This window comes from Cyrtonyx montezumae, unplaced genomic scaffold (assembly GCF_038088225.1).
Source record: "Cyrtonyx montezumae isolate F1298 unplaced genomic scaffold, pur_monq_1.0 scaffold_10, whole genome shotgun sequence".
In the NCBI taxonomy this organism is placed as follows: domain Eukaryota; kingdom Metazoa; phylum Chordata; class Aves; order Galliformes; family Odontophoridae; genus Cyrtonyx; species Cyrtonyx montezumae.
In genome coordinates, this window is record NW_027071826.1 from 4,323,930 (window position 1) to 4,335,348 (window position 11,419).

Below are 11,419 nucleotides of genomic sequence, written 5' to 3' on the forward strand. Positions count from 1 at the left end.
GAGAGAGTAAGTCAAGCTCTCTCTGCATCTTTTCCTTCTATGAAAGGAACAAAATTTTTACATCCAACTGTAATTTGATTTTTCTCTCCCCCCCATGCAGAATTCAAAGCCTGCAAAACGAAATGATTGTTATCCCTCGGAAAGGATTTGCCTTGATTTCTTTGCTGCCTTAAGTCTTACACCACGTGATCTGCAGTTGGTGGTGCTTTAAAGTGGGGACCCCACGTGTTTGGCCACTCACACACTATGTACACAAGGATCTCTAAGTTTGAATGGCAGAGATTAGGAGCTAATGAAAGGCACTTTATTTTAATTAGTCATACATATTTTATCACTTTTAGAGAAAAATAGTTCCAGCAATGGCAACAAAGGATTTATAAATTTTTAAATAAAAAGTCTTTTTTTTTTCCCTGAAAAAATCATAGAATACAAAAAGCTGTAATTAATGATGTGAAGAAACAAGAACATGTGCAGTTTACAGCATTATATCCTCCTAAATCCTCAGAAGGGGAAGAACTGGGGTTTTCTGTATGAGGCTGGGTGGGGCAGTGAGCACCTGATGGAGCAGTGGGTGTCCCTGTGCACTGCAAGGGTTGGACCACATGGCCTTCAAGGGTCCCTTCCACTCAAACCATTCGTGATTCAGCACCACCATGCTGTAATCCATATACATATACACTCTGAGCATTTCATTTCACTGCACAGCGTTTGTGAGATCCCCACCCAAACAAAAACTGCATCCAAAAGCTATGTAAATCCATGGTAACACAATGGGAAAATGAATTATGGTGCTGATGTTGCCTGCATTTTTTTTTAACTTCTTGTACTACTCAACAATCAATATCATTTGTTTCCTGCCACCACGTGGCTTGAAATTGCAGATATGTAAATTTAATAGCATACAGCACAAAACTGTGACTCATATTGGCCCATTCCACCTCCCTTGATTCAGAACTACAAAAACTCTCAAAACTACGACCATACAAACTTCTATTTAAAACTGAACAGAGTTTAAACAAGAAAATGAAAGGTCTCTTTCAGAAAAGTCCATGAAAGCTGGCACGCCACCTGGAAGACATGCAGGTAGAATAAAATGGTGTGAAAGCAAGGTGCAGTGAGCTTCAAAACAATTCGTTCAGAGGGCCCAATGGCAAAGTTAATGCACCTCCAGCACTGTCCACTCATGAGGCTTCTGACAGCTGTAACAAGAAACCAACAAAGCCAAAGGGTTGGACGTGAAACAAAGGTTCATGAAGTGCTGTTGCCTTGCTGTCCAGGACTCCTGCTTTCCAGCATGGTTATTTATCTTCCTTAAATTTCACTTCCTTATCACTACAGTTGTGAACGACCTCTAGTGCATGAGGATAACATCTGCACAAGCTGAAGGTACCTGTGTGCCTATGATTTCTCAGGCTTAAAGCTCCTTACATAATGAAGAGGGTGCATGCTCACGCCCAACAGCCGTTACTACCACTGCCTATAGAGCCATAGCAACGTGCAGATTCTATTTGTGCCAATGTGAACGCACGGAGCACAGTTTGCAATTAAATCTGTTCTTCTTAGTTCCCCTAGGGCTGGGTTTGCAGAGTCCCACAAAGAAAAAAGAACGCAAAAGAACAGGAAGCTCGACTAAGAACTGATGGCTATTAAAACTGATAATGAGACTGGAGGTTCCTAAATTTAATGCCAGCGATGTGATCGTGCACACAGGGTAAGCAAATGGATGCAAGGAAAGAGACAAGACCTAAAATTTCATTATTTTCTGACTGCTAGGTAACAGAACAGGCTTTTTGCTGCAGCTTAATGTTCTGCAGCTTTCTAGCTATTTCCCAGTCCATTATTTCAGTATAAAGCAGGTTAGTGATATTTAAATAAATGGAACCATTCCTTTAATCACAGCCAGAATGATCTTCCTCTGTTGAACCACAAACACAGCAATCCATTCTGCTCTTGCTGAAGTAAAAACATCACCTAAAGAGGAATTCAAGGGTGAAATCCACCCTCAGAAAACTTAATAGAGATAGCCACATGAATTTACAGAGCCAGAACCTTACTAAGCATCCAAGATCAAGAGATTTCCTTTGCTGAGCAGTAAAGGATATTCTGCTGCTGGTCCATCAAATAATTCTAATTTGCTTTACTGAGCCAATTTCAAGATTACAGGTGACAACAGAACAACACTCATCAAAAAACCCTAGGCTGTCAAAACACGAGAAGAGGTTACAGCCTTAATTTCAGAGCCTTATTCTTACTGAAATCTTATCCGTGAATATAATTTGTCCAATGTTAATACCAGTGCTTTGAAGTTAAGTACTTCCACCAGCAGCACTTGTTGCCGTAGTTGGTAAGTTTTAGCAGTTAGTCCCTTATCAGCTCTTTCTTAACACACAAAGCTTGCACTTCTGACAACAGTGTTAGGTGAAAGCTAAGCTGAACTACCACATAGTGAGTGTGCCACATGACAAACATCCGTGAGCACCTCCTGAACTAGAGCACGTGCTCTCATCCCATTGAAAGTCATGGGACTTTTGTACAGTCACATCCTCAACGCTGAATGTTTGTGCTCTCCTGGAAGTGCTCCCCAGTAGGTTTCTGGTCACCAGCTCTCCCCAGCACCAGGCAGCGATGACAGTGTACGTACAGTTTCAGAAAGTAGGTCCCTACATAGGAATATCTGTACTTAAAAAAGCAAGCCTTTTCCTGTGCATACACAACTACCAGTAGCACTAATGAACCAGGCAAACGAATACGTTCAGGGCACACCAACTCCTCTTTTTTCCTTCCCTCTCCCTTCTCTGCTGATGTTTATCCTCCACCCCAGTGCCCACTTACCGTGCTGTTCACCAAATCTACTGTCCCTGCAGTGTCTCCTCTCCAGCCTCCTGCCAGGCACATTCTGGTGTGGCTTCACAGCTACTTGCAGCCCACAGTCAAACAGGGCATACCACCCTACTGACACTCCCCCTGGCCAACACTTAAAGCTGTTACATTATCTTTTTCAGCCTTAGAAATTCTACTGATAGAGTTGCTCATAGCATTCCCAGCAGTCCTGCCTTCCTCCTTGCTGATCATAGCCAGCAGGAGAAGTGATGGACTGCACCAATGGGTGAGCACAACTCGGTCTGTAAGCTGAATCACTCAGCTGGAGTTGACAAGATCTAGCAGACAGTTTCTGACATCATTTACAAGGAAAGAAAGCAGATTAGTTTTACGTAAGCTGAAATAGCAGAAGAAATTTGTCTTCAAGGGCACATCCAAGCAAAGTACCAACATGCTTTAGGAAAGCATCCTAAAAGGGACAAGTAATCCCTGCTGAAAGGGAGAAAGGCATCAGAAAGTGGAACTTATGCACACTGAGTACCACAGAGCTGAAAACTGTTTCACCATCATGTAAGGCCTTTGATCAGGAAGGAGATGTTTGGACCAAAACTAACAATACACTTTGGGAAGGAAGAGAGCAACGGGATTAAGAAGAAAGGCAGAAAAGTAAAACCCATGAAAGATCTCAGCGAAAGTAATGCTTTACCCTGCTACATAAACTATCAATATTTCATTTGCAAGTAAAGAATAACATGCCTGGTGAGAAAAACAAGAGAACAGCATTCAGTTCAGTCTTCAATGAAAAACTCCTTTAGAAAATGGTATCAGCTGAATAGAAAGAGCATCCAAGACACCAAAAGCAAATTCTAGGCACAATATAAACTAAAGAAGCATTCTGCTGCTGAAAACAGACTTAAAACTGCAAGCTATATACCTGTAACTGTTAGTTGAAAATCCTCAGTTTTCATCTACCTCATATAAGTGTTTTAATAGGACTTCTGTTTCAGAATAGAAGAAAAACACCCATAAAGCAATCACATAGGCTCTGAATCCTGGACATCGATTAAAAAGTGGTGTTGTGAGACCTGTGCCTCACAATGGGTTCAGGGTGTCAACCTGTAAGAAGTCAATATGGAAATTTACACTGCCTACAGGAGGCACAAGCAGCCACCACTCCTGCACAAAGCACGCAGCAGAGAAGCACCTAGCAGCTCTGGCATGTTGATTTTCAGTCTTGACAGCAAAGCCATAACACTCACCAGTGGCTGACGTACAAAAGGGTTTGTACCTCACTGCTGACCTCCATCTCCTACATCAAAACAAGCACATCAAAACAACCCACTAACAAAACAGCCTTCTGTAAGTAAGCATCTGGTGCCAAGCGTTACCTGCTATACACCCAAGATTTTTCAGTGATTCTGACTGGCCCTAAGCTCAGAGGGTTGATAACACATCCCTGGCACTCACACCTCATTGTGCAGAAAGCTCAGCTGGCAGAGGCTTTTACTATGACTGCTTCTTGCCACCTACGACGCAGCTCACAGACAGAGTGAAACTGATACTAGAAGTCCAGAGTTATTGGAAATTTCTTTCAGTAAAAGCTTAGAGGAATCTCAAGCAGTATTTCAACCTGTCCAACTCCAGCTTAAGTTTATAACCTATACACAGGGATTCAGTCACCCCCTCTGCATTCACACATAGTCTAAGCAGAATCTCTGCTAGCAAGCAGTGCAGCCGAAGTTACTTCCACACCTTCAGTCAAGGATGGTCCTAATGAAGCACTCTTTTTTTTTTTTTAATACACTATGTGGTATTTCATTCTTAATAGGCATCTGCAAACTATTAGGTACAAAAGCATATGTGTTAAAAAGAAATAACAAAACTCTTACTGAGTCCACGTGCAGGAGGAAAGTACCTTCTCCTTGTCTAAAAGATAATGATCCAAGGACTCACCAAATGCCTGCAGAAACACACATTTTGTTGTTGCTTCTTGCCACATACTGACAGATCTGCGTAGAAGTCCTACTTCATTTTTATAAGATATTGCCATATGACAGACAGCAGTAGAGATAGTGTGACCCTGGCAGCCTGAACTCAAATTGGAGAATGTGCCAGCACAAAGCCAACTAGCTGGAGAGTGAGAGTGGACTAATATATAAGAAATCAGCAACTTGACAGTGTGATCGCCAAAAAGCAAGGGAAAGGCAGGGCAACAAGTTGCATGAAACAAAGTCACGAGTCCCAAGCCAAAAACTAGGACAGCCACCCAAAAGCCTGCAGTTTAAACAGACTCACCCAGGGCTTTGAAAACTAGGCTAAGTCAATCTGCAGAAAAACAGTTGCAAAGCAGCCTGCTTTGAGTAGGAGGGCAGAGAGGACTGGGCAACCTAAGAGGATTCAAAGAAAAGACTCACTCATCAAATATCACTCATCACCATGTCTGCAGAAGACAAGAAGCTGAGCTCCAAGTTACTCACTTATCTGGAAGCCTCCACTAATAATTCCAGTTCTCTTGTGCTGTCTTTGCTACTTCTACAATTCTAATTAAATAAATCCCAGAGGTCACAAGGTAAAGATAAAATTCTCAGTAATTAATCTCTTCAAACTGTAACTCAGTCTGATATTTCTGATGTCACAAATGAATCCTGTGGCGAGCTTAAGACTTCAGATGACACAGAGTGAAAAAAATATTTCAGCACAAGCCAAGCTACAATCTGCATCTTCCTTTCAATGAGATTACAAAATTGCTGAAGAACTTTCAGGGCACCCAACACTGTGGCTTAGACAGCATCTGTCCCTGAAGAGCGGTACATACATGGAACAGAACAACAGGGAAGAACAAAGACTAAAGCTTTTGACCTTTGCTCTGAACTGAAAGCATGAATCAGCAAAAACAGATAGCAGTTTCTGTACTCTTTTACGTGCACCTCAGCATATTTTCAGTCAGTTGCCCTCACTGTTTTTCATGCTCATGCAATCAGAGAGCAAGTTCCTCCTACCTTACCCACATTTGTATCAAGTGTGACATCTGGTACACCATTAGTAGCTCCCTCCCATATGACAAGGACCAAAGCAGCATCTACCCTTCAGATCCAGAATTGCACGCATGCTATCAGATGGGATAGCATCAAGATCTTCAGAAGCAGACGAGATAGAATCCTTGGGATCTGACCTTGCAGTCTTCTGGGGCCTGGGCACAGCAGAGAAGTAGGCAGAGAGCACCAGGCAGCAGCACAGCAGAGCCACGCTGGCCATCTGCCTACAGGAGAGCACATCACCTCACCTGGGAGGAGAGAATGGGAGAAAGGCAAGAACTCTCGCATATACAGAAAAGACACAAGAACATGTGCAAGCAAAGGAGGCGTTAGGTCAGAAGGCACTGACAGATCCCTGAAACACCAGAAGTTTATCTTAGTCTTGCAAACGTGCAGACCAGATAAGAAAAAACAGACTTGAGCACTTTTTAATCAGCTTTCTGAGGATGAAAAATTATCCCCATTTTTAGCAGCATGAGTTTGTTTCTCTGTCTAGCACTGCTTCTGGTGCTAACCTCTGGATCTCTCTCCTTCCAAGCATCAGAAATCGTCTCTCTATAGGACACATTATTATTTGAAACATCTGCTCCTCAGGCTTAAGGAGACTGAATCAGCTTCCAAAATGGACCAGGCAAAGGGTCAAGAAATTAAACCTTTAAGCTGCTGCTGAGCACAGCCTCTTGCTTCCATTACCAGGAGCAATCCTGCCTCACCTGACAGCTCTGCTCCTTCCTTCCCTTCTGTCCCTATGGCACAGGCAGCAAGAGGGACTGCAGTTGTTTCCTCATCCCTTGGGTATCTGTAACCACGTGGCAGATGCATCAAGCACCAGCAGTCAGTGCTTCAGGGTGGTGACAGAACAATCCCCACTGTCCAAACACAGAGCTGTGCCCAGGCTCTTCTTTAACTCAAAGTGTGCACAGACTGAGAGCTCCCCTTGCTCCTTGGGGTCACTATCTCCCTGTTGGAGCGATGAGTTGAAAAACAGAGGTGTCACACAACACAAGTGAACAGTACTACCTGCTACTATCTTTTATGGATCTCCCTCCCGTAAAGATGACAAGAAGAGAGGAAACAAGCAAGAGCCCTAGTTTTCAGATCTGCTCCTCTGTGACTCCCATCAGCTTCAAATCTCCCAAATAAATCTCAAAAATTTACAGAGATCAGAACAAGCTGCCTGCTTCTCTCCCAGGTCCATGCCAGGACAACGTCTCTTGCTTGGGCGGCCTCCACCTCACACTCCATTATGGTTTCCCTGGCTTTGAAGGAGCACAGTTGGAAAGCAAGACTTCAGGACAGAGGGAGAGCAGTGGCATTACCTGCCTGGTCCAGGGGAGGAGAGCTGATGCTTGTCCAGCAAGACCCTGGGACACATTTCCTCCAAAGCAAGGTGCCTATTCTTTCATCTCTGTTCCCCAAGGTCACCTCTTCTCCAGCAAAGGGGACAGATGAATGCGAGGGATGGTGCATGTTGAAGAAGGATGAGAGAAGGTGTATATCACCCCAGCCTTTTGAAGCTGAAGTGGTAAAGCAAAAAACCCTCACTTGGAAGGATAGGAAGTAAGGACTGTGCATCTGAGATGCCCGTTGCATCCCCTCAAAGCAGAAAGCAGAATTCCCATTTCATGCCTCTCCCAGTGGAAGGATGATGGGCTTGGGAGAGGAAGCACCATTGCTTTCCTAGAAGAGAAGATAACAATAGCAGAAAAGCCAAGTTTCAGCCTGCTTTTCCATTGATCCTCACCAAACAGAAGAGGTCAGAAGTATGCATGTGGCAGAGACAGTGGACAAATAACTGCCTCCTATCACTCTGCTCCTCCTGAGGAGCAGGTACGCATACTGAGGGAAGAGGGGAGTAATGACAGCAAATCTCCACCCTCACTCACCCTTTCCCATCTGGGAAATGGGAAGCACAAGCAAGAAGGTTCTCAGCCACCTTCCTCTGTACCTATCAAGAAACAAGAGGATGACCAGATCTCCTGTTCCACCATCCCTATATGCCATGGAGTGAATGCCCAGAATGCCTTCTCATCCCCAAAATTCTGCACGCAGCGTGGGGGTATCCAGTGCCTCCTATTCTCAGGGGGACGTAGGGCCTACCCTCTCAAGACTACGTTGAGCAATGCCCGATTTTCCATGGGCACCCCCATCCCCCCTTCCATCTCTCCTGGATGCACAATCTGGACTTGAGGAAGCTGCCCGATGCCCCTGGATGCCAAAGGGAAAACACCCAGTCCTTCCATGCCTCAGTATGCGCAAGACAAGGTGCCCAGTGGGCCCCATCCCTTACCCCCAAATGTCAGTATCAAATAGGTGCGACAGAGAACACTCAGCCCCCCCCACCCACCTGTGTCGAGGGGGGTGGGGAAAGAAGGGCCACCTGGTTTCCTTATGCGGGTAGGGGGACACCCAGCACCCCTTTTTGGGGAGGGCAGGAGGCCGATGGCACTGCGCTGCCTGAGGCAGTGACGGTCCTTCGGGAGCGCAAGAGCACCCCATCAGCTCTCCGTCCTCAGGTCTCCGGGATGCCCCCCACACCCGACGGGCACCCGTGGTGCGAGCTGCCGCCGGGGACGATCGCTACCTGCGAGCTGACCTCGCTGGCACACGTCGGACCCCCCCCAGCCCGGCGCGAGGGCCCCACGCCGGTAACAGCCGCACTCACGGTTCCAGTAGACGGGGTAGCACTCGGCGTTGGCCACGTCCACCTCGTACAGCCCGCTCCGCACGCACACCGGCTCCACCACCGTCCACTCGGGGCCGGGGCCGGGGCCGAGCGCCCGGAAGGCCAGCTCGATCCGCAGCGAGTCGTAACCGATGAAGGGCTTCCAGCTCTTCCGCTCCTCCCGGTAGAACCAGCGCACTTCCTCGGGCCCGAGCTCCCGCACCACCTCATAGCGGGGCCGCCCGCCGCCCGCCGCCGAGCGCGGCCGCTTCTCCTCGGGCAGCGCGGAGCAGCCGCCGCCGCCGTCGCCGTCTTCCCCGCCGCCGGCCGAATCGCTCGGGGCGACCGCCGCCTCCGGTTCCCCCTCCTCGGAGGAGGAAGAGGTGGAGAGCGCGGAGCGGAGCGGCGGCACGGAGCGCTGCTGGGGGCGGCGGGCCGGGCGGCGCTCCGCCGCTTCCTCCTCCTCCTCCTTCCGCTCCTCCTCTCTGCCCGCGTCCCGCTCGTAGTCGCTGCCTTCCCCGGGCAGCTCCCGTGCTCCCTGCGGCGAGCCGGGCTCGCGGTTATCCATGCTGCGGCGGTGCCGCCTCACCTCGGCCGCCCTCACGCCGCGCGGCTGCCGCAACCGCCGGCTCACTCCGTGCGGGCGGGGGCGGCGCCGCATCGTCACGCGACGCGGCCGGAGGCGGTGCGGGGCGGGAGGGGAAGGGAAGGAAGGGAAGCCTGGAGGGGCTGCCCCGCGGCTGAGCTTTGATCCCGCACGGTCAAGCCCCCCCCCGCCCCAGCGCGACTTGGTCTTGCGCGGCACCCACGCACGCGTCTGGAGGAGGGGAGGCCGAAGGGAGAGCTTATCGCCCTGTGTGACTACGGGAGGTTGTGGTGAGCTGGGGGTCGGCCTCGCGGTTGGTGATAGAGGGAATGGGTTCAGATTTTCCAGGGGGAATTCAGTCTGGGTGTTCTTCAACCAGAGGACCAGTCAGGAGCTGCAGTGGGCTGCGCGTGGAGGCGACAGTCACCCACCCTGATGTGTTTAAAGAACATTTAGACGTTGTGTTGAGAGAGAACTATTGTTGATGGGTGGATGGTCAGACTGGATGGTCTTGCTGGTCTTTTCCAACCCTGGGGATTCTAGTGATGCTGAGAAATCCGACAAAGTAACTTGACACACCAGTGCAATATGTCAAGCAGGTATTCCCTTTATTACAGCGCTGGGTGCATGGGGGATCTCCCCACCGAACATGCACGCCAAAGAGAGACATGCATGCATATTTAAAGGTATAGCACATGCATATTCATCACATTCCAAACTCTGGTTATTGAGGGGATTAAACCTAAGGGTCAATTTTGCTGTAAATTTTCAAACCTTGAAGGGGGAGAGCTCCTCACCATTCCTATGGGTGTTTTGTTTAAGTGAGACATCTGTTTGGTTATCTTGTTGGAACAACAGGATATCCATCCTGCTTTCTTATCAACAAGTTTAGCTGCCTCCACATTCTTGTATTATCCCATATTTAAGTTTTGTTCTTTGTTTGTGTAACATACCTGGCCCAACAGATAAATCAGCAGGGAGTAGCACCTCTGTTGCCATGTACAAGTATTATTGTCCTTTGCAGTGTACCCCGAAAAAGACTACTTGCCCCTATTTCTGTTTACCTTTACAACAATAAACAGAGACGTTGAGGTGCTGTGATGACCGTCTAGATGGTTTGCAGTTATCTTTACTATGGAGAAGATGTTCTCATGATTCGCTAGGATAGAATCACAGTACATCCCAAGTTGAAAGAGTTCTTTCTGTCTCCTGGCTCCACGCTGACTACCCAAATCCTGTGGCTGAGAGCTGTGTACCAATGCTCCCTGAGCTCCAGCAGCTCAGGGCTGTGCCCACCAGCCTCTGGGGCAGAGCCTTTCCCCAACCTCCTCCCCAGCACAGCTCCATGCTGCTCCACACAGAGCCCAGGACTGCCATCCGCTGCATTCAAGGAGCTGCAGCCACCATGAGGCCTTCCTGCAGCCTGCCCTGGACTCAACAAACCATGGGCTTCAGGTGCCCCTCACACACCTTGCCTTACAGATCCTTCCCCACCCGCATCCCCCTCCCTTGGCAGCTCTCTAGTGGCTTTATGTCCTTCTGATATCATGGTGCCCAGCCTGCACCCAGTGCTCAAGGTGAGGCCAAACCTGCTGTCTTGGGAATGTCTCACCCTCATGCGAGATCTCAGTCCTCCAAATGCTTTCTATGTGACCAAAGTGGGAGGTGTTGGGGCTCACCTGTTCTTGTTGGTGTGTGCAAGCCACAAACAGCCACCTCCCTGCCCTGTGCACTTGGCAGGATGGGATGCTGAGATGCATATCAGTGTAATGTGATAAAACACTTTGTTATGTCAGGGGCAAGAATGAGACACAGTTCCCAGTCCCAAACACACACACAGATGGTTCACCTCCATGTGTAAGTCCCCTTTGTCTTATCTCATGGCTGTTGCAGGGGTGGCAGAGGGAAAGCCTCCCAGAAACACACCCTGAAATACTGGGGTGGGGTCCCCTGTTTGTACAAAACCCCCTGTTTTGCAACACACCCTGGAGCAAGGAGGTGGTGTGAGGATATGTGACTGATACTCCTATCCTACCTGCACATCAGCTGTGGAAAAAAAAACAGGATGCAGTACACATACTCCCCAATTCCCACATCTCCTCCTGAAACTGGGATTCCACATGCTTAATACACCAATCCCTTCTGCCTGGATGCATCCTATGAGGGAACTTCTGTGTGTTGCGTAGCATTATATCTCCCAAAATAGGTTTGTGCCCTACCTCCTATATCCTCTTCCAGCAGGGGAATCCTGTTAATGGACTGCATTAAAAACAGAAAGAGGTCAGATTAAGTTTGGATTGGAAGGATGGGTGA

General features: G+C 48.2%; 1 protein-coding gene across 3 annotated transcripts in view; it reads right to left on the reverse strand.

Moving 5' to 3' along the window:
- Positions 1 to 9,119, reverse strand: part of DDHD1 (DDHD domain containing 1) — a 55,408-nt gene extending 46,289 nt beyond the window's left edge. For all 3 annotated transcript variants that reach the window (XR_010622948.1, XM_065748623.1, XM_065748619.1), the window contains exon 1: positions 8,521 to 9,119. Coding sequence is in view for 2 of the 3 variants with exons in the window: in XM_065748623.1 (XP_065604695.1) it covers positions 8,521 to 9,088 (568 nt within the window). In the remaining variant the exon portion in view is untranslated. The remainder of the gene's footprint in view (positions 1 to 8,520) is intronic.
- Positions 9,120 to 11,419: the final 2,300 nt, after the last annotated feature.